Source organism: Xylocopa sonorina, chromosome 6, assembly GCF_050948175.1.
Source record: "Xylocopa sonorina isolate GNS202 chromosome 6, iyXylSono1_principal, whole genome shotgun sequence".
Lineage (NCBI taxonomy): Eukaryota > Metazoa > Arthropoda > Insecta > Hymenoptera > Apidae > Xylocopa > Xylocopa sonorina.
The window spans coordinates 11,336,542-11,364,489 of NC_135198.1; the positions used below are offsets into that span (position 1 = coordinate 11,336,542).

The 27,948-nt window shown below is 49.0% G+C and overlaps 1 protein-coding gene across 1 annotated transcript; it reads right to left on the bottom strand.

Moving 5' to 3' along the window:
* Window positions 1-680: 680 nt before the first annotated feature.
* Window positions 681-27,634, bottom strand: LOC143424905 (uncharacterized). Its single transcript, XM_076897286.1, has 19 exons — window positions 26,772-27,634; window positions 15,841-15,901; window positions 14,891-15,008; window positions 13,372-13,874; window positions 11,687-11,953; window positions 11,129-11,490; window positions 10,232-10,359; window positions 8,097-8,223; window positions 7,138-7,280; window positions 6,139-6,337; window positions 5,844-5,996; window positions 2,488-2,790; window positions 2,137-2,278; window positions 1,909-2,060; window positions 1,644-1,833; window positions 1,407-1,560; window positions 1,203-1,326; window positions 982-1,130; window positions 681-888 (listed from the first exon to the last, which is right to left on the bottom strand). The coding sequence occupies exons 2-19, from the start codon at window positions 15,891-15,893 to the stop codon at window positions 712-714; spliced, it is 3,444 nt and encodes a 1,147-aa protein (XP_076753401.1). The 5' UTR covers window positions 15,894-15,901; window positions 26,772-27,634; the 3' UTR covers window positions 681-711.
* Between the last annotated feature and the right edge of the window lie 314 nt (window positions 27,635-27,948).

The following is a 27,948-nucleotide window of genomic DNA, read 5'->3' on the forward strand; positions in this document are numbered from 1 at the left end:
GAAATTTTGACCGTGTCGCCTCGCTCGTAGCTAACATCGATTATCTTAGTTGGATTCTCCAGAGCAGAAGCAAACGTTGAACGTTTTAGAAACTGCCGGCCAGAGCTTCCCCCCTCCGTAATATGTTTCCGTTTATTTCACCTTTATTTGTCGCGTCCTTACCTAAGTTCCTTATCTCGTAAATTATAGGGGTGGAGTTCAGAATCGGAGACGCGGTTCGGCCCCGGTTATCCGAAAGTGCTTCGCGCGGAAGCGGGCGCCTGGCCTCGATTATCGTCGTCAAAGATTGATCGTCGCTGCGAGAAGTTAAAATGCTCGTTGAAAGGAGAAAGTTTCGCGTGGGCTGCCGCTGGCTAAGCGGAATACGGAGACCTCTAGGCGTCCGTCTTAATTGAGATCGATATATTGTCTTTATAGAGAAAGGTACTCTCTAAAGTGTCGGTGTACAACGTTTCAAAATGCGCTATTCAAAAGGGAACTTGGCATCAAGTGAATACGATTACTCTTTCTCCTGGTAACAAAGTAGAATTCCCTTAAGCTATTTGATCAACGAAAACGGCTACGATAGTTGCTAACGCTCTTTGCGACCATCTCGTGGTTAAGTTTCTACCCTCACCCAAACTAGACTTATTGTCGTTCGAATTATTGTCTTCATTTAATACCTGGATACCATCTCCACTGATTCTTATATATTCTCCGATCATCCCCTACCTAGTCGGAATACTTGGCCATCTCGTTGCGGATCCAGGTCACGTACTTTGGCACGTAAGCGTATACACCTGGTAACTTTGGGTGGGCGCACTTTATACCCCAGCTAACTATGCCTCCTACGTACCATTTCTCTTTGTCTTCCTCGTCTTGACACAGAAGAGGACCACCTGAATCGCCCTGTCGATAAAAACAAAAGAGACAAAGATATTTAATCGAATATTGAAGAAATAAATATTCTCGAACCTCTCTCTTAGACTCCGCTGAACTTACTTGACACGCATCTTTTCCCCCATCCGAGTATCCAGCACATATCATTCCATCCGTCACGTTCAGCTCTTTGTACGCTAGCCACAGATTGCAGACCTCTCTGTTCAAAACCGGAACCTGGACTTCGTTCACGGCCGGTTCGTATTCAGATGCTGCAGAAATAAATCACGTTTACCTCGTTTTCGATGGGGCATAATTAAAAATTCGTGCTGTTAGATACTTACAGTCGGTGTCGTTCTTCTTGCCCCAGCCAATCACCGTGCACAGTGTCCCTGGTATGAGATGCATGTTAGCCTTTGGCAGACAGACTGGTCTTAAGTGCTCGTGAAATTGGACTCGTCTCTCGAGCTGAAAGTAAACAGAGAAATGAATTTTGAGAAAAATAATTTAATTAAAAATGAAAGAATTATTATTTAACTTGCATCTACCTGGAAAAGAGCCACGTCGTTGTCGTGCGCGACGCCTAAATTGTAATTCGGATGGGGCACCACTCTTTTTATCTTCAGCTTCTTACCAAGGAAAGTGTGAGAGTGTCTTCTGGTGATTCCAAGCTGAATCGTCCATCCGGTTACGTCGCTGTGACTGAAGGCACAAAATTGTGACAATATTTAATAACACGAACAACCAACTAATTGATTCTTTTAATGAAAACACTTGCAACTTACTTTCCCACACAGTGAGACGCAGTCAGAACCCACTGATCAGCGATCAAGACACCTGCACAGTAGAAAATCTGTTCAGGACCACCGAGAATGGCTGCCAGAAACGGCCAATCACCAGGAGCTGACTCCACACCGCCTACAATCCTCGTTCTCACTTTCGAGTTCCCATAAACCGCCTTCCTTCGACCGCAAGCTACGCGCGATCAACGATTAACAGTAAAATTGTAGAGAAATTATAAAATGCGAAAGATCATTGACCATAACTCACCATACTCGGAACACGTGAGCTCAGCCGTGGGATAAGGTTCTTGATCCGTGATGCATTCTTGAAATTCCTTTAAGAGGTTCGTTTTCTTACTCCCAGGCTCCCTTTGAGTGACGTTCGCGTCTTGGTCCGTCAACTTGGACGAGTTCGCCACCCTGAGGACAGAATTCTCTCACAGACTCTGTTCCTCGTTGCGATAAAGTCACAAACATCCACGAAAAACGCTCTTACGTGTATCCAAGCATAGAGCAGATGGTCTCCGCGGAATTTTGATCCCAGTAGGGGATGCAAGCCGGCATGAATTTGCCCATCTCCGGATGGTACACCTCCAGTCTCCCTTCACCCACGTCCCCGTTACTCTGACTCAGCTTCACTGTCGGCGACATCCAGAAAAAAATGGTTAGAGAACGGAATCAACCGAATCGCTTCTCATTAGTCCATCCAAAACCATTAAACAGTAATACCATAATCCCTTCTCTCCGCGTTTAACTCCACAATTCTTCGTTCTCGCTAATCCTCTCGCCCCTTAATGGTCCCGTCTAACCCTCTAATACTAATCTACGACTAAATTGCTCCACTCACGGCAATATCGTTCGTCCTGGCCCCACGGACAGTCCATCACCCCGTCGCAGATGTGGCTCTGCGACATGCATCTCCTCTCGCCGCAGTGCAACGGCCATTTCAGTATGGTGTTCTTCGCGAGGATCGGCTTCTTCACGATCTTCGAGTGGAAGGCAGGGACGGCTGGCGAGGAGGTCGAGGACGAGGCGGTGCACTCGCCGCATTCGGTCTCGTCGCTGTGGTCCTCGCAATCCAAATGGCCGTCGCATCGCCAGTCGACGGGGATGCATCTGGTCCCATCGCATTGGAACCCGCTGGTGCACACTGCGCGACGCGTTCGCCAAAAAAAATCGGTTACTCTTTTGGGTTGAAGCGGATGGAAACGAACGAAGAGGATAGGAATATGCACGTCGATGAGAACGAGTGGCTTCTGATATCGAAGCTGTTCGTTCTGAAGCTGCGGTATTGCGAGGCATTGCGGGTCTTGAATTCTGGGTACGCGCGAGACGCAGAGAGGTAGCACCGGGAGTTAGTAAAGTTAATTGTAGTTTAAATGGGTTGTGTGTTATTAAATTCTACTGATGTTACCAAATTAAATATAGAGAAACCCGTAAACCATTGCCTAGAATGTGGGCAATAACTTAAATTTAAATTAGAATTAATTCTGTACACAGAGGAAGCTGCGGTTCCATGGAAATTGATATCAAAATTCCCGTTTGGGTACTAAAATTTATTTATCAGTTCGCTTTAACGCGACGATAAATCTCCTCGGCGCCGTTTAAACGTCGCAGTTCCCCCTTTCAAATCGAAAAAGTTGTCGCGTTCACGGGTTTTTGATAAATGCTTGTTCGCCCCAAGTCTCACGTGACGTCCGCGTAAGATATACACTCTGGAAAGCGAACTGCATAAAGCGAGGCGTGTATCGAGGATCGCCAGTTGCGCGATCGTATAATATAGATTTTGCAATTAAAACTCCATTAGCAGTCGCGTGCATGCATGCGAACCCGCCTCGTAACTGATACACGCCGATATCAATCGGATATTAATACGCGCGGTCCATTTTCGAATATAAAATCGGTGACAAGGCTCGTCTCTACAGTTTACAGCCCTCCTCCCTTCCCAACGGATCGAAGCTCCTGAAAATCGGAATTCCATGACGATCTGAAATACAAAACCGTACTAACGGTGACTTTTATGAAGGAAAGCTTGTTAAGTCCCGCTCGAAAAGCGAACGGTCCCGTTGAAGCGATCGTTAAGGGACAAAAACCCGTCGATTGACAAGTTCTCGTTAAAGAGAACCGCTCGAAATGGTCTCTGAATTTCCCGGAGATTTTCAGCCGGGGATAAACAGCGCGGAGCCGAGGGGGACGTTCGAGAGAGTCGTCTTCGAAGGGACGGTTTCGAGGCGTCAAGAACACGAGGAGCAAATCGCTCGACGAATCGAGTGACCCCCTGTAATCAGAGCGCAATTTAATCTTAATTAACCGCGAACGCAAATGAATCGATCGCGCCCACGACCGAAAACCACCGGCGATCGATAATCAGAAACTTTCCTGGCTCTTTCGCTCGACCCAGCCGCGATTCGGTAATTGCGCCGTGTACCCTAGAGCGGCGATCGTTTAATCTCCCGGCTGTCGGTCCGGGCGCCCGACCAAAATCAACTTCTACCACTGAACCGAAAGGCACCCGGTACCGAGTCGTTCTCTCGTTTGTTCGAGCCTCGCTGAGAGAGGGATCTCGTGGATTATGAAAGGGAGATATTGCCCCTTCGCGGTTTGTAGATAATAAAATTTATTGGAAAACCGCAAGGGAACGAAAGATATATCTCTCCTCTATTATTACACCTATTTTTATAGCTCGCTGTTCCAGAGACTAAAGAAATACCCCTCTCTATACTCATATTAGCGTCTTCAAACGCTCTATATTTAATTTGCAACTCTCCACCCTCGCAGAACACAACGCTAGTTTGCTAAACCCAATTACCCTCCAATTTAAACCATTAGCCCCTAATTAAACAGCTCCAGCTTTCCTTCTACCCCCTAAAAAAGCTTAAAAAAAACACACGGTGTCTTCTGAAAAGACACATAATTCAATCGCCCCTTTTGTCGAAACGATACCACGCGGAACGACGGTGGACGAAACCCGTCGGTCGAATCGAATTACGTCTGACCAGTGGCACGTAATTTCACTGGGTCCCGGGTCGGGCAGGATGCACCGCTCGCCTCTCGGGACACGTGGCTAAGAATCACAGAGAGCGCAATTAAACGGGGCGATTAAGAAAACGGGATTGGATCGAGAGGATCGCCTGGTGAACGCGACTTCCTGCTGCGGGGATAATGGTCAACAATGGGACGCCATTTCGCAGCGGACAAAAGAGTCGCGCGCGCGAGACGAGCACGCGAACAATGAGCCGCATAGGTTCACCGGGTTAGCCGACAATTAGTCTCGCACGCCGCGATCTCGTTTCGCACCGGGAATCGCTTAAACAAAAGACGAGCGACGAAGTCGCGTAAATATTTCCGATCCTCATTGTCCCCCGTAACGACGAAGCGTCGGCGGATGAGGTTGGAGGATGCACGGTTTTGTCGCTCCGAGTGTTTATAGCGATCGATTTATTGTTCTGCATTTAACGCTTTCGAGATTCTTCTGCTATTTCACGCAACGGAATTGTCGTGGATTTTTTTAATTGCGCGAAATAGGTTTGTTGATTCTTGCCGAGCAGCATTCGCTGCATCGAAAGATGGCATTAAGCATTGATACTGACTACTGAATATGTAAGAAGCGTGATCGAACAATGTTTGGAGACGTTAAACGAACGAATGAATATAAAGGTGCGGAGAACAAACTCTACCATTTTGAACGTGCTTAATTTCTGCGAAGTTTGCAGATCGCGAGCGCAGAGCTTTCTTAATTCGAACCGAGGGAGGGTTTTATGGAGCGCTCGGGAGAGGGGAACGTTCGCGTCTTTCAAGAGTTTTATCTAAGCGTATATTCCCGTCGTCCGGCTGTCCTGACGAGATTATTTTAATCCCACGATTATCCACCTCTTTATCAAATGCTCGGGACTTTATCCTCCGGGCTTATCCCCGCCGAAGGAGCCGAATAAATGGCTGCCAAAAATGACGAACAACCCGCGACCAACGAACAATGAGAGTCTGCTCGAGTCCCGAACCGCCTCCTTCGCTATTTTGTTATCCAGCCGTCGAGTTTTTCGATGACGCGCAATTTTACAGCTCGAGAACCTCGATGAACTTTGAAAAATACTGGCGAGAACGGTGGAAAGCTCGGAGAATACGAAAATAGATTGGTCCTGAATGGGATGCGTCCTTACTCGTGCGTAGTCGAGGTAAAGCAAAGGATATAGTGGTACGACTTACCCGGTTTCTCCGCTCTACGAGCTGCTTCCAGCACTTCTTGGTGACCCACGCACTTGTCTGGGTTCGAAATCTCGGGGAATAAATTGCATTCTAAATAGTCGGGCAGAGTCAAACCGAACACGTCCAGGAAGAATCCGCATCGCCTTTTGGTTTCTGAGAATAGATCGAGATTTCTCGTGAAACTGTCTACCAATCAGTAGAGAATCAAGTAGAACGTGTCCGTCATTGGTCAGACAGTTCTCCTCGAGAAGGCCTCGAGTTCGCCTCGAGAAACAGCTACGATTGAATTACTCACGGAAACAGAGGCTGCGGCAGGGTTGCACCGGGTGGCCATGGGAGCCACATTTTGGCAGAAAAACGCTGCACAAAAAGAGGGCGGCCAATTCGTAGCACCTGACGTCGATCACGGACCCGTAGAGCTCGAGGTCCTGCTGGGCGTCGTGCTGTCCATAATGGCCGAAGTAATTCGGGAAGACGGTGAAATTATACGGGACCTACGGTGGGATCGACAGCAAAATGGCACACGTAAACGCGTCTAGCTTACTCCCTTTTAATTAGAACGTCCATGACTCGACGTTCCGCTGCCCTTCGCGCGTCGTAACTCGCGGGGGAAATAATTACCCCTCGCTCCTCCTCGCTATGGAGCTTTTTCAACGGACTGAGTAAATTTAGAGACTAGATGAGGTCCTTTTAATTGAATTATTTAAATGGATACTTAACATCCTGCTCTGCTAGTAACTCTCGACAGAGTATTTATTTTATGTCCGCCGTGTTACTTTTTTTTTTTAGAATATCCTGGTTAAAATGATTGTACTAAAATAATACGATTCCAGCAGAATTAAATAGCAAATGTTGGCTGTTACAGCAAATGAACATTTAAAAGTCTATTTTAAACAGTAACATTTCCGTTTCAGAGCCGACGCGAATCGATCCATCGATTTGGCCTGGCAATGTTCTCAGACCGTGAACCGGATCACTCCGCGCGTGATGTAAAAGAGTTAATATTGATATCTCGGAGAACATCCGGTTGAATGGAATGAAAATCAAACCAGAGAGACTCGTTCCATACCGAAGTGGATGTTCAAATATTTGCAGAATAAAAATAAAAGCCGGAGGGTAAATATCCGAAACGCGAACTAGCTGTCGGACGACACGCGCGACGGGCATTGTTTTAATTCGATTGGACGAGACCCGGGAATCCCGTGGGACGGATTCCTCGCGGGAGGTTATCGGGAATTATTACCGAGGAAATCACGCACGGCACGTGAACGACAGTCGAACGTGGAAGGCTTACCTTGTGGTATTGACAGAACGACGCTATTATGGGTAGACACACACCAGGCGCCGGATTCTTCTCCTCGATCGACCGTTCCGTGAACGCCACCATGTTTGTATAGATCGTTTTGTTCTCCAATCGTATAACTGTCTCTGGATTCGCTGTATACGAAGATAAAAAAGATTTACAAAATGTTACGATACAATTATCAGTGAAGAGATACGATCGGTATCTCCTAGATACGTATAGATGACTGTAGTGTACAGCATTCTGGGCGCTCTTAGGACAGCGAAAATTACTACGATATTTCATCCAGGTCCCTTTGACCAATGCACGTCTAATGGACACTGCAAGAAAAGTATTGTACGACACGGTTTTCATACGCTCGAGCGCACTTTGTCATTGCGCCCCGGTACACGTGACGCATTACGCGACACCCTTTCAGAAACCCAAGAGGAACGTGCAATTTCCTCCAGCGACATTTCCCGCGAGAAAGAGAAACGAACTCTCCGCTTTAAATTAACTGAATTTTACGTCCAATTGTGCCTTCATCCCCTTTCTTATGAGAAAGAGGCGTATGCGCCACTCTATCCAATTAAGAATTATTGCCGATTATCGTGAACATAATCGTCGATTCGAAGAAACAGCCGACTGTGCGTCGATCGCGGGTGAGGGTGGCGTCGAACAAAGTTGCAGCCGAAATCTGTGTTGATGTTTGAAAGCAAGTAGCACGCGGAATCCGGGAGCTCTATTGATCTTCCGCTACCACAAAGCTTCTCGTGCTACGTGCTCGTGCATTACACCAGCCTAACGTCACCAACATTTACGTTTGTCACCGACGATCGCGTAATAACGTTTCCCTGACACCTACTCTTGACGATACATCACTACCAAACCGTGTGAAGCTGTATACGTTATAGATAAATGGACACGCGATGTCTGCCGCGAGTAGCAGAGCGTACGTTGTGTCTACTTACACTTGAAGTAGATAGCGAGGCCTCCAGCGATGATTAACAGCGCGACAGCATTGAAGAGCACCTGCACGAACCTGAATCGAAGCCTTCCGGTGGTCACGTAGTGACTGCTGGTCATGTCTCTGATGATCTGCAAGCAATCATCAAACTGATTTTAATCCGCGCTTAAACTAGTTGTTCGTTTTTCTGTTATTTTTCTATGCTCGAATAAACATTTGCGTTGGAAAAGGGAAGGGAACAGCTTTGACAGATTCGATCAAAGAGAAAGAGAGCAACCTCATCGTTCATATAACTCTCCGACAGTATAACGGGAGCACGAATTGAGGCAAATATTAGTGCCCGATGACTGTCGGCGCGCGGCAGCTCGCAACAGATCCCCTGTTTGAGCAGTCAACGCACCCTGACTACGCGTTGGTCACCGTTTCTCGTCCCTCTGCCAGCCAATATCGATTATAATTTCCTCGCGGTCGTATCGCGCTACCAAAGGACAAATTACCGTCTCTCCCCTCGCGAGAAACCACTCGCTAAATTTCCTGCCGCTGTTAGGCTTCACCCCCGCCTCCGTTTACATACAATTTCCAGTCCCGCTCGCGGAAAAAGCAACCCATGAACGCGGAGATAATTACCGCGAGCACTTCTTCGCGCGGTATTCGAAAGTTTTTTTTGTTCCCGGCAATTCACGCGGGAAGAGCGGTTTTAGGGGTGGAAATTGAGGAAAGTTTGAACGGTCGAAAGGGAAAGGGATGAAAGTTAATCGTCGACGAGTAGGGGTTCATTTCAATCCCTGCTCGTTTCGAAAGTATGAAAAGTTGAAGCATCCGATCGCGAACATTGTTTCTGCATTCTCCTCGATCAGCGACAACGAACAGCAGGGAGCGGAAAGTTGAAGCCGCGGCTGGTCAGACGTCACTCATTCACCTCTAACCTTTCAACGTTTCGTAACATCGCTATCGATACGTCGGATGATTAAGAAAATTGGCCGGAAACAGTCGGATCTGAATGGCCGTGATCACCAGAACGAACGGCGAACGGAGAAAGAACGCAACGCGGCGGTCGAAAAGGGACGGCGCGCCGTTTCATAAACGTTGTATCGACTCGCACCTGCCCCGGCTGTTCCGCGTTTATTATCGCGCGGCGTTCTATTTTCGGCGTTAATAACGCGCCGTGCGGTTCGATACTAAATGATATCGCTCCGGGGCTCGCGATACGGGCTCCCGATGTATTTCCATCCCTATCGAGCGCGCGACGAGCGCGGGAAGAACGTTACGAAACGGGAACGTAACACGACCGTTTCACCGATCCCGGACAAAAGGAATAAATAACGCGAGTTATCCATCCCCATGGAAACGGGCGATCCCGCGTGTATATTTATGCCGGCCACCAAACGAGCCGCCCTGTTTCGTTGCTCCTCGCCCACCACGGCGATTATCGAAAGTATCGTACGGCTCTGCACGCCGCGAATTTTCCCACCCCCAATTTGATTTTATCCACCCCCAGCTTCGCAACTTCGAGATACTTTTTATTCTATCGCGTACCGGAATATTTAGCATCGTTCAACAGCGTGCGATTTGGGAATCGTAACGTTCGCAGATCCGCATTTTTATGCAAACATTGTGCGTGATCGTTGCAAGGTAGAATTACTGCTGGATAGTCTGTTTCGAACGTTAATATCTATTCGTTATGTTAGAGCTGTAGTTCTTTTCGTTTCGCTCCGCTACGAGAGCCGTACACAAGAAACTTCTATCCCCTTTGACATCCCGGCAATCTAAACCAAATCTCGGCCAATCGGTGAGGCGGTCGAGTTTCCGGGCGACCAATTAAATCGAATCAACTTCAAACGTTTCCAGCTATCCGCAACGTGTCGACGAGCTTGCTACGCAGCCCGAGATTGCCCGGCAAAATTCGAGCATCGCCTCGAGAAACGCTCTGACGACCCTTAACTCCCGCGCATATCTCTGCCCTCTGGTTCGTTCAAACGAGCCTCCGTCCTTTCCAGGTTACGTAACAACGGCGTGGGAAACGAACGGAATCGATAAACGGGGAGCGCGAAAGAATTAATCGTCCCGTTTCCGGTGTTACGTAACGCTAGCCCGTTTCAGGGCGCGGATGAAAATAAGGGAGGTCGCCGAGCCGCTTACCTTGTGATGCAGGGAGCCGTTGTTGCCGCCGTGAACTCTGACGATCGTCTGCAGACTGGCGGGGGTGCTGGTCGACTTGGTGATCGTGCGACCGGACGTGCTGTCCGGCTCTGACACCATTGCTCTGTCTGAAAATTTCCCCAGGAATCTCATCAGCATTGCGCGCGTACAGCGGCGAGTTAGGAGCTCGCGGAGCAGCGGGGAATGATAATAAGAAATACTTCGTGCGACGGCCGCATCGATAAAGGAAATAACTAATGTAATACGACTATGAGAATTCACTCGGGATGTATCGGTATATCGTTACGTAAGTTGACGGGGAGCGTTGGAAAATGCGAGCGTTAGTATTCAGTAAATGGGAGGGCGCATTCGAGTCACGTAGAAGCCTCGCGACGACTCGCTTTTGTAATAAACGAGCCGGTGCGATGGAATGCAGCCAGCCGAGCGGCGGGGGTGGAATGACGCCGGCACGGGGATGATTAATTGTGATCGATTTTTCAAGGGAGCGATAGATTGTTTCGTTTTTGCTCGTTGTAATTGAATCGTTGATTCTGTAGCTAAGGAAAAATTTGCTGACACGGAACGATCGGCGAAATATTGGAAAATGTTTAAACGAAGAGAGGAATGCAACGGTGAAGTGTGTTGCTCGACGTTTAAAAAAAATATTTTCCCCTACGGTTGTTCGTTATAACAGTTTCTGAACAACGGATACGCGCGGCTATATACGTGGACGCCTTTGATTGGAGAATTATGCAGATCCGTGTAATAACAGAAACTAAGCGATTCGAAGCGTGGAAGAAAACCGGTACGCGTACTATCGCCTATCGCTTACAAACCACGGTCCGTCACCGACCATAGTTCGCGGCTGCAATTATTACTATCCAATTGAACGCTTGCCTGGAACTTTGCCGTATTTATGGGGTAAAAGCGGGGCTTCCATGGTTTTGCTGGTGTAGCTAGGCGAGCTGGTCTGACTGAAACTATCCGACGAAACGTTGCTGTCCTGTCGCACGCTCATAGGCTTCGGCACAGAGCTCTGCGAGATCGCGCTAAGGGGCGGCGGAAGGTTCGTCTGCGTCGCCTTCGGTAACTTCTCCAATTTCTCGCAGTTCCTTTCTTTCCTGAGATTGTGCTGCAAAATATTCCTCGCCCTGTCCATCTCCATCTCGTATTTTCCACGCGGCGGCGCATCCCCGGGTTTCTGCTCGGAATTCAACCGTCTCTCGAGGTCTTGCGACGCTCTCTGCAATTCCTCGTACCTAATTTCGAGGAAATAAAACGATCGGTACACAAATTTTTATGCCATCCGTACAAAAGCTAGAAATTCGGTGAAACGCGACGAGTAAGAATTTTTCATGGAACGTAGAAAGTATCGCGAATGGTGAACAGTGATTGGGAACGCTGTGCAATTTTGCGATTTCCACGAACGAATGATCAAAGTCTTAAAAGACGTACCTGCTCGCAGGCCTCTCCTTGCTCGTTCTCAACTGATCGTCCTCCTCGTGCAGTCGTCTCTCGAGCTTCTTCGAGGCAGCCTGGAGCTCCTCGAACTTGCATCTCTTCTCCGCCTCGCGACGCGATCTCACCAGCGCGGCAAACTTCGTCTCGTCCTCCTGTAGGGCCTCCCTCTGGGTCGGGGTTATTTTCTCCCGAGACTTCCCGTCCGCAGTTTCCTCGCAACCCTCCGCGTCGCCCTCCTTCCCCATCTTCGACGATTGAAGCCTGTCGAGCAAGCGGACGAGCAAGTGTCTCGTGAGCGAAAGGGGATGAAAAAGTTGGCGGTCACGGAACGCGTAATAGAAGGGGTGGGTATATATCGTCGATTCCATTAGCCTGGCAATTTTCTCCGTCGTTTGATTTATTAAAAAAGTGCTCCAAGAACGTCTACGGGGTGTGGAATTACGAAATTCCACGACGGTGATGTATGTTTCTTTCGCCAACCCCTTTGATGTCCCCGCGGCGTTTTAACCAACCGACCTCCTTTGTTTCGCGTCAAGTACACGGGGCGCGAGAAGTTCTAAGGCGAACTTTGTAATAACGAAATAGCGGCGTAGGTGTTCCCTTGAAATAGGATTTCTATTAAACGGTTGCAGGAAGAATGGAAAGAATTCTAAATTAAGGCGGCGACCGCGACTGTGCTCCGTTCCGCCAGCTCTTGAACATTGCGCGAAATACTAAAAGTCGCTTTCCGCGCTCCTTATTTTTACAATAGCGATATAACTGTCCCTAAAACGATCCATTGTGGATCGAAATAGAAATCGCACAATAATATTTTCCTGATACGAACCACGCAATAGGAGAGGTATAAATGATAATGCGGTTAATGCTAAAGCAGCGGAGTAAATATTTCCACTCCACTCGTCAAACTACAATATCTATCTCGTCCAGCTCTAAATGTACAAAACAGTGGAGGCTCGCTCAATTGTAAAGAACCGGGCGGGGTTCCCTCGGGACGCGGTACGCTTTCATCGTTCCTCCCGTGCACTAAATCGCACGTGGCGAGCGAGAGGAGAATTAAGGCCGGTTACGAGGACGGCAACCCGTTCCGACGAAACGTCTGCCCGAACTGTCGAGATAGAGTCGCAGCTCACGCTTCGTTTGGCCCGACGCGAGCGTAATCGGCCGTGGCGTCTCGCCGATAATTCGTGTGCCGGAAACACTCTGCGCTATACTTGGTACCCACGACCGCGCGCGCCTCTCCGCTTCGAACGCTCGCGTTGCTAATTGCGGCATCGCTGAACCTGCCTCCCCTTTTCTACGCTGTTACACGCATGCGACCAGGTCTCCTAGCGTGATTTCTTTGGGGCGGTACGGTGATGTAACTTAGGGTGAATCGACGCGAAACCAAGGGAATCTCGTTGCGCCAAAAGTTTCCGCGTGGTTCGACCCAGCCAACTACACAACTCCCAAAGAAAACGACCTCAATTGTGACTATCCGCCGTGTAACTAATGTTCATCGAGGTTAAAGTTAATTCTAGCTGATCGTAAAAAGCACAGGTTCCACGATCTATTACGGTACAAAGGTTCAATTATCCTGAACCCAGCGATCGCGAAGTTGTGTAACGAACCAACGTATGTAACCAACTACTCCCAGGCTGACTTTATTACACTCGCTCGTAAATTGCATCAACTTCGCTCACCTATTATTCTGCACGCTCGCCCCCTGTCTCTGTCTTCCATCCCTGGCTGTTTGGTGATCTTTGAACTTCGACTCGGCGCTCTTCACAATCCTCTCGTGAAGCCTCTTCTCTAAATCCCGCGACGCCTTCTGCAGCTCCTCGAAGCTCGACTTCTGGCTGATCTTGCAACCCCCCTCGAAGTTCGCCTTGTCGAAGTCCGCGACGAAGTCGTTGCTCCCCTCGCCCCTTTCCCGTCCCTCTTTCCTCGCGAAGCTCAACGAATACTCCTGGTTCGCCAGCTCCGTCTGGCTTCGGAACGGGCCCAGGTCGATTAGCTTCTCGTTGGTCGAGTCGCGGGTCCAGGAAGAGGACAGCACCGAGGAGGACGGGGGTGTCGGGTCGCTGGCTTTCCGTCTGCTCGCCTGACCCTCCTGCCGCATCGAGAGCGGTATTGGGATCGGTTTCTCGTTTTTGCTCCGTTTAGGGATCGCCGGCGGCCGCAGCGGTATCGGTGGTGGAGCTACCTGCAGGATCAACAAGTTCCTCGATAGAGTTCCCCTCGGTGCACCCTTTCTTCTACTCGAGCGAGCTGGTACACCCTCGACGATGCATTCAGCGACGAATAAAAACTAGAAGCTCACGTATCGTACAATATCTCTTACGACTGACGAATTTAGTCGGACGTTGTTCTATTGCTACAAAATCTAACGCGGAAGCGGTAACGAAAAGTTGAAAAGGTTGTGGCAAAGATACTTGCGGCTAGGCTACCACCATCAGCCCCTGTGTGTCCGTGTGTGCTGTGTGTGGATGGTTGAGTGTGCGTGTGCGTGCTGTGTCGATTGTTCCCACGGTCAGATTTCTCTGCGGAAAGAACCGATGAATTCAAGCTTGATCCATTAAACCCTCGTTTGTCCGTTAATTACGTGGACCGGTTCAAGTAACGAGCGAACGAGTTCTCCACGAGGACCCGCCAGAGAACGGTTCGTTCCTCGTTGCTTCAGCCCGATTTACTGCGACCGCTTAGAGCCGACCGCCTGAGATTACGCTGCCACTTCTCGCTCTGCTTTTGTTAATTCCACGACGTGCTGCCGCGGCCGCTAACTGTTGCCTCTTGGCCGTGCGGAGAAAAAAGTGCTTGATTTACTATAAACACCGGCGTAACTCGAAGAAAGGATATGTTAGGGGCGATACGATCGTTCTATTTAGTTTACTGCTTGTTAAAAGTACTGCGTGTGCTTGTAGTTGAGTGAAAGGAGATCTGTTCTGTGCGGTAAACGTGCAGCGATGATGTACTAAATTTAAAGTCTAGTTATCTATCGCTAGACACAGTTCACTGAAACTGGTGCTCCAAAAATTCTAGGTAGTTAGGAGAACCATTGAAATAGCTACGGGGAAAGAAATACGAAAGAAAGTCTAGCAATTTACGATGCAAAATTCGTGGCAAAGGTATCCGCGTACTTTTCACTCGAACGGGAATGCCGTCGATGGAGCGAAAATCTGGTGTCAATCGAAATAGAGAAACAATTCAAGCTTCGCTTACCGCAGGTGTGGCGGAATGGCGGCGCGGTATTGGCGGTGGGGCGGCACTTCCGGCGGGCGGGGGCTCCGGAAGCAGGGACGTTCGAATCGGTAACCCGACGCTGTGGATTCTACTCTGTCTGAAATTGTACAAGAAAATATTACCGCGCGAAGACGGAACGAACGAGCAAAATCTTTTATCGAGGGCAGAGAGCGTCCGTGTTTCGTGCAAGGATATCAATCGCCCGATAGCCTCGCGCCTTTGACCGATCAGATTGGCTAATTAGATAGATCGGTGCAGCGAATACCCTTTTAACGAGACGTTTCCCTTGCAAATATCGTCCATGCGAAATCCATCTATGGAGGTGGAGTTACAGAGACTTAAGTCCCGGCTAATTAAACCCTCAATTAATATCGAGGACGGAGGTCGAGGATAGTGTAACGGGGCCGTCTCGAAACGCAAAATACAGAAAACGTATCGAGCGCGTTGGTAAGGAGGACGCTTATCGTTCGAAGTGATTAGTGTATTTAGAGGTAAAAATTTTATTAGCAACGTTAATATTTTCAGGAAATTCTGGCAACCGAGCTTACGCTGGACGCGAGAAAAAAAAGAATGATGGGCTTGAAATTTATCTGCCGCGACGTTTCCTTTTTTCCCTCCCCATTGGAACTCGTTTTCGTAATTAACGGCTGAAATGTTATAAAAGGGGAGGAAACGGTGAAATTAAATATCCCGCCGCGTTTGCACTGAATTCTGAATTAAAAAGTGAAGGAAAGACGGGGTTTCGTGCTTAAAAGAGTGACAGCTTAACACGCGAAGCAAACGGATTAAGAGCAATTAAAGTTCCGGAAGTTATCCTATTAGACGCGGAGAAGTGATGAAAAAACGGAGAGGGTAAAGATCGCCGGTTGAATCGACTTCCTAAGAGTCCTCGACACCAACTAAATCAAGAGGGATTACTTTTTAATTACCTGGGTTGACGCGTGGGACTCGTATCGCCGCCATGTGCCTCCGTTCCGGACATTTTAAGCGCTGTAATCAACGAGAAAAGATCCGATATCAGTGAACGAGAACGCGAACGGAAATTGAGCGCGAGTCCTGGCGAATCGATCGAGCGCGGACACTCGCGGAAATCAACCGATAAAATATAACTAGCAACACCGTCGATTGGACACGCGCCCCATCGGGATCGGTCAATTACGCTACATTACATGCACACCTACTACCGATCGCTTGCACAGAGATTATTATCCACTTTCGACTACTAAATTGATTCCACTGTCCCCATCGAATCCCAAGAATACACGCGACCATCACTCGTAGCGATTCTATTATATTTTTCCTCGAATCTCTTTCCTTTTCACGTAACCGGCACGCATGATGCACACTAACCATTACAAATGATGCAGCATTATCTCTGGTATCAACGGACGAACTATTGGAGCAGTTGGAGTATTGTGCGCGACTCTGAATGTCCTGCATCAATCAGTACCAGCGCCATGCAACTCGTAATTGTACGCGTGGCATATTCAATCGTCCCGCGAGGAACGTATCTCTCTTTTCGTACGGCGATTATTCCCCTCTAAAGGTCTCCAATTTGAAAGGGAGGCGAATAAAGTTAATATCTCCAGCGGATAACAGGCGACGTTGCGAAAGCGATCCGTGTTCTGTCGCACAAAATGTTACAGGTCTGTCACGTGGCGTCGAACGGGAAGAAAAAGGGCCGAACGATACGCGGAATCGTTGGAGCTTGTTCGAGCAAACGAACGGTTCGCGCATGGTGACAGTGCCACTTCGGTTCACTATCAGGCGAGAGCACTATTCAATTTCCTGCTATCTCATCGGCGTGTGCACCCTTCCACGAGGGTCGGCCTTACCAGACTGCAGCCGGGGGATCGATGTGCCGGAATCCGCCCCCGCGGCCCCGACAAAAGCACTCCGCGCCTCTCTCGAACACTTCCGTTTTAAATACGCGCCATATTCGCGTACCCCTTTTGTCCAACGCTGTCCAGACGGATACACGATTTTTCCATTCCGGCTGGTGGCCGAGAACGAACATCGAATCAGCCTCGCTATTCTTTCGCGTTCGAATTTCAAGTCCTACTTGAATTTATTCATTTTCTAATTAATTCGTTTCGAAAGTGGCATCATGGATTCTTGGTAAATCGACTTTTCCACGGTATTTCGAGGAAGGAATTATAGAATAATGCAACTTCCCGCTATTAAGCATTAGTGCGTTAATGAAGTGGGCGAAAAAATGTTCGAGAGTAGAAAGTTTTAGAATAGATCGCGTGCAAGCTGGTGCATTCGAGATTCCGTGCTTTCCCTTTTTCAAAAAGAAGCGCATCGGTACAAGAATCACGATGAGAGCAGCAGGAATCCCAGATGGAGATCTTTCGCTTCTCGAGCGGCTGCTCCAAACAGCCCGTCGTCCGCCTGCATCGTAAACCTCTGGGGCAAGACGAATCTGACCCACATGTACCTCATCGAATAAGAATCGTCCTGACCTACATAAGGTCTGATAATCGATTCTTCGACGGTGACAATGATTTCGCGAGCATCGTTCGCCATACTTTCGCGAGCTGGAATATACATCTTCTATCTGGCGTCAAACTTGACACGTCGTTTCATTAGCTTCCGAAGAAAATCTGCACGAGGCAGAGGAGGCAGAATTCCAGACAAATGGCCGACAAAATTGCTCGGATTAAAGAACGAACTTTTGGAAAGTCCTGGCTCGCTCGACGCTTTCCATTATTCATCCACGCCTGTCTCTCTGGTACGCGTGAAAGTGTACAACGATTTTCGAGGCGAGACACGCACGGGTTCCTTTGATATTTTCAACGGCAGACAGGCGCGTCACGATCGTTGGCTGCCGTTCGAAATTCCGTGGATGCGGATGGCGAAACTTTGCCTCTTGGTGCATCCGGCGTAGACACAATGAGGCTAATCAGCATCGTAAGCAGCTCATCGGCATGCAACGTCGCGTCGAGGCACGCGGTTTCACGGGTCAATTACATTGACGAGTAATTAACGCCGATTCAGAGCCCGCGAGTGCCTCAATGACTGGGAACAGGGTAACGCGTGACTGAAAACTTTAACCATAAAAGCTTGTCACGGTCGAGCTATAAAAGTAAAACGTTAAATGAAATTAAATCGATCGTTACCGTTCCCCGCATTATGGTGATCGTTATTCAAGTTCGATTACGCTGTAACACCTTCCTTGGACGAGGGCCTGCGCGGTGGGGAAATGTAAATTTCGCGGGACCATTCGGAATATCGAATTCTAATAATTCCTTGGAACCACGGATAGAAATTGCCAATGAGAGATGAAAAAAACCGAATTACCGTGGCCCTGGAAATTTCAATGATAAAGGGAACTTAATATTCAACGACCTGGATCCACAGCTCGCGTGGAAGCAACGATACGCCCAAATTTCTTAAGCCTAGACGCGGATTCGAAAAGAAGAAACTCGCGTTTGATGTCCTTTGTAGCCACAGCTGAATCGAATCGGCACATTCCGTTGACCGTAAGGAGACGGTGGCTGTGCTTACTCTGTGCCACATATTGTCATCCATTGTACGAGACAGTGCGAGTAGAACCGCGCTAGTAGAGTCAGACACTTTGATCAGACCGGCTAACATCCAGACTCGATGTACCTTCATACAATCAATTAACCGAACTGTTTACAGTTCCCTACTTTTAATTAAATCCTACCGCTGACCGTTCTCAAAGGAAAGAAGCAACAAACCTGCTTGAAAGAACCTTCGATTCCATTACGCGTCTTAAGAGATTAAACCTTCGCTAATAACTACTTCGCCAAGCAGTCGAGATGCACGTCCGCGGCGAATAATCCGCCGCATTCTGCTCGTCGAACAGCGTACAATCCTCTAGGCATTAATTAAACCGTGGCACTGTGAATTCCGTAAAATGTTAAGCTACCAAAAGCTATAAAAATCCTCGGCGACCATAATTGATACGAACTACAATACCGTCACGCGCCGCGAGGGATTAAATCTTTCGTTAATGCCTGGCCCGATAACATTCGCAGCTAAGCTTCGTCTACAACCGAGGATCCCTCTCGTACGCGTGGAACGTGGACGAAATAAAAACGTCGAGGGCCGGGGAAAACTGTCTGTTCTCGTTCGAAGCGCGATCCGGCATTAATTCCTCCGCGTCAGCTTCGGGAAATCCGCGGACGGTGTTGACGCAACGGATGGCTCTGCTACGTTCCATCGAACGTCGAGGAACGCCGTGTGTCATCGGCGCGATTGTCAACCGGTCGAAGTTGGATTATCAGTGTCCCGCCGCGGGAAACCGGTCCCCGGATTAGAGGCGCTCCCGACGAAACTTCGTATCGCGTTTACGGGGGCGATCGATCGATCGGACTGCTTTAGCAGCCGAAGGGGAGCATCGATGCCACGGGAAATCCATCGTCGATCGTGAACGGACGGCTGGCTCGATTCTGCCCCGCGATTCCGCCCCGATTCAGCCTCGCGATGATGGCTCGCCGGTTCCCAGAGTAACCGCGCCGCTGCAAATTAATCGAATCCGCCGGTTGCCTCGCGTTTCCTCGTCGAAACAGTCCAAACCGCGAGAAAAATTGGGGAAAACCAGATACGTGTAAAGACAGCCTATTTGCGGTGTTCGATAGAGCCGTTGTCTCGCTGGATGCGCTCGTTCGACGAATTTATTGACACTATAAATCAATTATCGAGAAAGACGCGTGCATAATTAATGGGATTAAAGTTGGTTTATTGTTTGATGAGGTATCTTGCGGGCGGCAGGCATTTTGATTGGCAGGATTAGAGCGAAGGAATTTATCAATAATGCGGGTAGATTAATTGACAGAAGAATTCCTGGACAAAGTCCTGGACGCGTTGGAATTACAAACTCAGAGTCGAACCAGCGGCTGGCGCCCCGGCTAAACGCTCGAATTAGTCGAATCCAAAGATAGATCGCGCGAAGATTATGCGAATTATATCGCCTAGCGAGAACTCGGAGTCCATTAGACTCTCGGGCGTTACTTGAAATCCGTGCAGAAGTACTTCCCTCGAGATCGTGTATCGATCGCACCCTCTCTACCTCTTAAACCGTTCGAGTCAACGCTTTGTAGTCGTACGATTTCACGGGCGCTTTGTACTTCGAAACGTAATTTCGTCCATTTGTGTAATGGATCGGCGGGAATCGGTGGGGAAATATACCCGATCGAGCGGGTTGGAAGTACCGCCAAAGCGACCAATAAATGCCAACCGCAGGAACGCACGCGACGGCTAGCGGGACACGCGCGGAGGGTTCACGGACTCCCAAAAGACGTTCCCGAATCACGTTGTCTGATAATTGTCGTATCTCGCCGGCGAAATCTCGAAACAACGAGGGGTTGGGAACGGCTTCGACGTCCCCACGGTGCTTTTACTCTCTTCTTCCACGTCCCATCTCGACCGGGTCCTGCCTGTCGTCGACGTCGACAGGCCAGACTTCCTGCGTTTGAGAGATTAATCTCGACGCCACGCTTGACACTCCGCTCGGGCGATTTTTACGAGACGTCGTTATCTACGTTGTACAGAAATAATGAGCAGCTGAGATATCGTCCGCGATTCAGTGGAACCTGATGTTACGACTGCACAGGTTTTTAAGCAACGTGACCATTGACCAATAAAGTAATCTGAAAAATAATGGCACGAGCGACACGATTACGGAGAGCACATCTCGCTGACCCGTCCGAGAAGCGGAGCCACGAGGATCGTAAATCATTAATCAAAAGGCGCACGCAATACCTGTTGAACGTTACGACGGACGCGACACGTCGTTCCCTCGATTCGATTATCTTAATCGAGAGACCGTGCAAAAAAGGAATACACGAATAAACAAGAAGCCTGTCACTCCCGCGAGCAATCTCGGACCCTACGTATTCGGATCCTTTAATTTCGATATTAAAGCCCACACGTCCTACTCGATTGTTACCGTGTCTTCCTAGCCACGCGCTACCCCGGCGTTTAAATAATCGATCAGGCTGCACGTGCATTTTAACCTACTTCAATTATCCATTCCACGCGTAATTAGACCCGAACCTGCCTCGCTATCCGTCGAACACCCCCACCAGAGTCGTAACCCTCGCGTTGCATACGTATCACTGTTCAAATGGATATTAATGACACGTGGCTAGATTTACGCGCTCATTAGCGCGCAAAATTCGTTTGTCGGATGTTACACTCGTCAGGTCGTGTCGGTTCTACGCTCGTCGAGGGTAACCGACGCATTCGCGGGTCGATGGAAAAGCGTGGAGCGTTACGAATTTATAGATCGTCCTCCTCGGACCTCCGCAGGACCTCTTTGTTCCGCGGAATACACGCGAGACCGCCCTCGCAACATCCCGTTGCTTTTCCTTACGTTAAATTCTTCAAAGATACCTCTCCTCTAAGCGGAAGATTAAATTCCTCCGAGTTTACATTATATCGCAGCTTCCACGCGAGATAGCCAGTCCGTTGAAATGAAATATACTAGCGGCGAAGATAATCTTCCATTCGTCGTGAAAGAAAGAGGGCAAACTTGTCGATCCATTTAACCCAACGAGTTCGCGTTTCGCCGGGCTACATTTTTCACGAAAATTGCGCGGATGTTCCAGCCGGATCAAGACGTTCCAGGCATTTACATGTAAATTCGCGTACCTCCGTTATCCAGCCCATTCTCCCCGGACATGTTTACCCGTTTATATCGTCGAACGGACCGTATCGATCCGGGGCATCGACGTCCGCGTTCGACTAACGGCGTGCCAGCAGCCGCGATTTACATCCGATTAGGCACATAGAACGCATTCCCTTAGCCGTAGCGACGGTACCTCGATCTTATCGCTCGCCTCCATTCTACCCCGTCCTTTTTCACTCGGCTTTTCCCGACCGCCGCGAACACAAATCCGACCCGAGAATCCAACCTCGCGATAGGTGCACAGAGCCTCGTCGCCGTTGTAGCGGCAGATCCTGCAAATCCTTGCAGAGAACCAAGGCCATATGCACGCTCCTACAATGGATGCCATTAACGTGGGACCCGGTGAAATCCTGCATCGACCCGTTCAACCATCGATGACCGACGAATTTTCGACTTAATTGGCGGCGATGTCTTGTGGAGTAAGACGTAAATTAGTTATTAAGAAATGTTTGAGGAAAGAGATCTGGTTAACAATAGTAGAAGAGTTAATGATTTATCAGACTATCTTTGGAAACAAGTATCCATCGATGCCTCGGCCAGTGTCGCGCCCTCTTGGACGATGTCAAGTAGTCCAATTACCATTCGACGAGACATCGTCGAAAAGCTTGATCCACGCTCTTGACAATGGCTAGCACAGCACCGTCCGGAACGTTGGGTGCTGCTCGTAGCGCAAATAAACTTCGAAGCATCGCCGATGGGGAGCTAGCAAGGGGAACTGAAGTGGATCCTCGTTCCCCTCATGTCGGAGATATTAACCGTATTACTACTTGCTCTCGGAAGAAGCAATCACCGCTGTTTACTCGCCTCGAATTACTGCCTGCTCGTGGATGAGACGATCGAACTCTAGATTTACCTGCCACGAATCGCTACCGAGAGAAGCCACGTTCATATCGATTCGTACGTTTCTACCTTTTAAACGGAACAATGATCGAAACTCGAGCCAACTTAATTGCCCGATTACAGGCGTCTGTCGAGGCGCAACGTAAAGTCGCGGATGAGAAAGAGTCACGAAAGCTGTCCCCGTTACGGTTAGTGACTGACGATTTCATCGAAGAGGAGGACACCGTCACTGCAGATAGAAAATAAAGCGGACGCGTCCCCGACGCGGCATCATAAATCAACGCGGTCCGTTCGACGGTCATAAATCAGGCTGCAACTTTTCATATTTATTTCACGGGTCCAGGCTGATCGGTCATGCGTGGACATCGTGACACGTGGACCGGGGTACGCTTCCTGGCAGCCTATTTTCGCGCGAATATCGCCGGGAATTTGCATCGGCCGCGGGAAAAGGAGCGCAAACAAACGACACCTCCCGGGGCTTATTTGTTTTTTATTTCGTGCCTACTGCCCTCGTGAATTCGCGCTCTGACGTTTCTGTGTCGGCGCTCTCGGCCCCGCGATTTCAATTTCCAGATCTGTAACCAGCGGTTAATCAAAGACACGCCGATCGGTCGGTCATTCTTTGACGCGAAATTAAAGCGGGGCGGATATTTCACGCGCGCGTTCGTTAAGGAACGCGAGGCTGACAGCGAAATAAGTAGCGAGGGGGGAGATTTATAGAGGGACGGTATTTCCTCGACGCCTCGTAGATTGTAATTTGAAAATGTTTCAATCTCCAAGGAAACAGAGCCTCGATGCTAAGTTCCCCGGACGCTATCGATTCTGTTGCTCGTAAAATATAGCACGGCGTTGTCTTACATGCTCGTAGATGCCGAGCTTAACGGTGTCGCGCTGCAAGAAACGACGGGGGAAAAATTTTACGAGATCGAGCCACCCGCGAGGGCCATAACTTTCGCGCGACCGATCCTCTATATTTCTTTAATCCGAGCCTTAACGACGATCCGCCTTTACACGGTCGTTCCACGCGCGTCTCAACCCCTGGACGAGGCTCGAGCGTCTGTCCTCTCTTCGACTACTTTCAACTGAATTCGAAGAAACTCTCGTCCAAAAGAATCCGTCTTCTTCAAATCGTATAAAAGGCTCGCGAAATAAAAATAAAGGAACAGATCCTTCTTTCGATTCTTTGCCATCGCAATCACGAGCATCTTGACGACGTCGATCACTCGAAAAGGTGTCGGATCCGCGGGAGAAGCTTCGTTCTCGCCTTCATCAAGCGTCTAGAAAGTTGAGAAGTAGCCTGACACGAAATGGGAGAAAAAAGAAGAGAAGTCATTCTCCTGCGCTGAGGAAACGAATTCCAAGTTCGTACCGATCCCCGTGCTTCCAGTTTCCCACGTCGAACTCTGTCGAACAATCTTAACGACGCTGGCGCGCGGAACTTTTTAAGAAATCAATTTCAAATTCGTCCCAACGCTCCCCGTCGAGGTGCCACGAATTGTCGGGTATCAGAACTTCAAAAAATAGTGCTAGGCTGCAGAAAATCGACGCCGTTTCACGCGAGGATGGGAGGCGCGGTGGTAGAAGTCGAACAAGTAGTATAGATTTATTTCAGCGCGTCAGAGAAACGTGAAACGAAGAGCAGTCCATCCCGATCGTTCGAGGAGAAAGGATAGAGGTGTCCGAGATATATTGTCGAATGCGTTGGCAACTCGAACAGCTAGGACAGAGAGCAGGGGGAAAAAAAGGACGTCCGATACATTTGACCCAGCTCGTAAAAGGACACATCCCTCAAATAGCCCGCAATATCCGTTCCCCGTATCTACGTTCACCATTTTATAATGCAACCCACATACTGTCGCGCGACCTTTCAACCTGCGTTCGACGTTCCTTTTTTTTTTTGCTCTCGGTATTCAGAGTCCACCATCGCGAAAGAAAAACGGTTTTTTTTTTCGTCGTCACTTTAAACGTGCCTTGCTCCGACCCTTCGACCATTATGGGAAACCACTTTCTTTTCACGCGAAGAGTTAGGCCTTTCAACGAGTATAGAAAAGGAAACGTGAGTTTGCTCGAGCTATTCTCGAAGGTGACTCTGCGATGACCGCATCGAAGCCACGATACAATTTTTAGACAGCAAACGACTCGGCTGGATTTGATAGCTTCTGCTGTGCAGAGTCGAAGAGAAGATCTTTTGAAATCTCAGATTTTCTTAACGCTGTTAAAAGTAACGCGAGGGTAGGCACACGTGAAACACAGGGTGGTGTTCATTCCTGGAAACTCAAATTATCGCTGACGGGCTTTCCAGTTTCAGTGAAAAAGTATCGAGTTCTCGCGCAAGCAGTGTTCCCTAACTTCAACTTCTTACTTAAAAGAAGCTCGCCAGATGGTGAGGTTCGTTGCGAGCTACAGTCAGCTGGACCGTGATTCGAGATAGCTCGGAGTCGTAACTCGATTAAAGGAAAACAGAGTTAAAGAAACGAAAGATAGAACCCGTCTCGCTTCCACGCCCTCGGCCGTGTCATAAAGCTCGGCCATCTAAGGAAGATTTATCGTCAAGACTCATTTTTCTTCGACTACCGCGGATTGAAAATCCTAATATCCACACGGTTCTTCGGGCCACGCGTCCTTTTAATTTTCGGCCGCGTGATCGACGAGCTCGATGGAACCGTCGTGCGGAAGAAAAATCGGCGCGAGTCGACTCGTCGCGTCGTCGCCTCGGATATTATCTCCTGCTTCTGACGTTCTCGTCATTCCGTTTGATTACATTCCTGAAAAGTGTGACGCCCCCGATATTCGTACCGCGGGGGTGGTTACGTAATTTCACGCGGGTAGAAACCGAAGGTGACAGGGCGCGTTGCGACGTCCTTTGACAATGTTTCCTTCGCCGCCACGGAAATCGACGACTCTCCATTGTTTGTGCCAATTTTTGCGCCCCTCGTTTATCCTCTTTTCCTCGAGGACAAGAATTCTTTGAGACTCTCTACAGAGGAGGAAAAATGAGAAGTCTTTCGGACTGCTGCTCTCTTTTTTTGCGTCTCTTCAGGGGAATTGAGAAATAATTCATGTTGTTTACGCGAGTTCTCGCTGTCTCTTTTATCTCCTTTGTTTGAGGATGGAGTTTTGTTAGATGTTTTGCAACGAAGAAAAAAATGGGACACGTCTTTTATTTCTCTTTACTGGAGCATACTTTCTTGGTTCTCTTTGAAGGAAATTTTAAGTAATTAATTCATTACACGGCTTCTTTCTGCTGCTCTACCCCTTGGCCGACGCGCGGAAAACCAGATCTCAGAAATCAGCATCATAGAGTAATCTCAGCGCGCTATATCAGCGGTAACGAATTAATTAATCGACGAAACTGGCTGGATATACACGCGAACGTTCGTACGTTTGGCTCGTTACCCAAAGATTACGCGTCTGTGCTTGTTGGCTCTGTGTTTCGAACACAATAACGAGATTAACTGGAGGTGCGCGGGAAGTCGTGTTGCTCTTGCTTAATAGATAAGAGCCAGCTGTGGAAAACGAAAATGCAGTTTCGACATCGCGATCAGAATTATCAGCTAAACTCCGCGAAGGTAAATTGGAAGCTGGTAAAAGCGTAGCGAAATCGAATCGGTGGGTGACGGCATGGAAAAAGGGTCGAAAGACATTGCCATAACTTTCGATCGTGCAAAAAATAACGGCCAGACTCCTTTTCGACGTACGGAATAGCTTCAGACGCGTTAAACTCGGTACATTAAGCAACGCCCGTTACGTTAACGACACTTTTCGTATCTGGAGCTTGCCAAAAATTGCTCAATGAATCGCGTTCAGGGGAAATATTTCAAGCGCGGTGAGCATCGTGCAGAATTCGAGGTGAAAATAAAACCAAAATTTAAAGAACATATTTGCGGATCAATTATTCCGCTGTCGAGGATCCGAGCGACTTTGAATACTGTACGAGACGATAATTGCTCTACAATTATAGCGCTCCAACATTGTATGCGAAATTGCTATTTGAACGAACAAAGTGAATGATTCAATTTAACAGTGAGTTAATTTCACAATACTCCTCTTTCAACCGGTCCCGAATATCCGCGAATAAATTGGGCTAATTCTTGTTGAGTATCAATGGTTTCACCGCTATCAACGATCCTGGTCAGGAAAAATCGATACCTGGAAAACGCTACCAATACTCTGACCTATCAATCTGCAAAATACTACCCCATTTTTCCAGGCATTCATACGTGACGAGCTCGCAGGAAACAAATGTTTCCCGTTTCTATATTTTTGGATATGTTCGAGGTAGCACAAGTATTTCAGAAATGACATATATCTACGTAAATACATGCAAACGTTCGACAAATAACTAAATGAAAAACTTACGAGTTTGCGAAAGACGATGGCTGATTCTCGATCCCCAGTACGGGCCCTTAAATGTGCCAGCGATCAGGATTCGCAGCTGCGGTTCGCAGAGGCAGCGTCGTCAACGCGCGACTCGAGGAGTCTTCTTGTCCCGTCGAGCAGATTTTCATTTTATATTTCCGCCGCGTAAGGAACGTTGACGCGTCGACCAGCTGAATAATCGGGCAACATCTCGATCCATTCCTCCGGGTGCGCGCAAGCTCGATCTTCATCGAACAGGGACCCCCAGCGTCCTATTGTTCCGCGGCTCGACCGAGTCCTCCTGGTGCCAGGCGTTCCTCCTCCAAACTTCCCGACATCCACCGTTTCCTCGATGGAAATGCAAATATTCTCGATCTTCGATAAGAAGAACTGGCCACGCTGCTCGCTGCCGGGGATCATCCAACAGGATCCCACCCGATCCCCTCACGATCTCACCTCAATTACAAAACAGGACTTCCTCCGACTTAACCAACGATCTTTCCCTCGCTTCCTCCCGACCAACGATCCTCGCCATCTCTTGAAACGATCGACGAACCTCTCCGGACTCCCTTCCACCTCCTGGCGACGATTACGGTTCCGTCGTTCGAAACGGTCCGCGCCCTGGCACCAGGGCGATCCGGACGCCAGCCGATCCTCGCAAGCTCGCGTCGAATCGGGAATCGTTCCCCTTGCGGAGCACACGTGGAGCGAACGTGCGTACTACGTGCGTGGGTGGTAGCGTACTACTGAGTTTCACGCTCGCGGAAAGCCAAACCCGACACACCCCCACCCGCGGCGCATCTGAGCGCCGTTTCCAACCCCTGCCGTCTTCGCCCCCTCTTGGCCAACCCGAGCTAGCCCTCTCCTCAAAACGAGTTTGCGCCCCTGCCAGACTTCGCCTTCCCAACCGCCTCGTCCACCCCTATCGCACCCGTTTTCCCACCTCACACCGCTCGCCCGTTTCTTTCCTTCCTGCCGGCCCGATCTGACCGCAGACAATGACACGATCACGATACCGCGAGGGCCGAACCGGGCTAATGCCGCTTCCGATACCGTCGTTTCGGTTTCGCGAGGATTCAGCGGGATCGAAGGAGTTCCTCTCGATGATCGATCGTTTCTTCGCGAGAGATAACAGCGTAGAGAGAAGATGGAGGAATATTCGTTGGGTGCTCTGGTC

Coding starts and splice junctions, on each gene's coding strand:
- LOC143424905 (XM_076897286.1), bottom strand. CDS start 15,893: ATGTCCGGAACGGAGGCACATGGCGGCGATACGAGTCCCACGCGTCAA. Junction 13,875..14,890: donor GCCATTCCGCCACACCTGCG/GTAAGCGAAGCT, acceptor TTGATCCTGCAG/GTAGCTCCACCACCGATACC. Junction 889..981: donor GGGGAAAAGATGCGTGTCAA/GTAAGTTCAGCG, acceptor TTTTATCGACAG/GGCGATTCAGGTGGTCCTCT.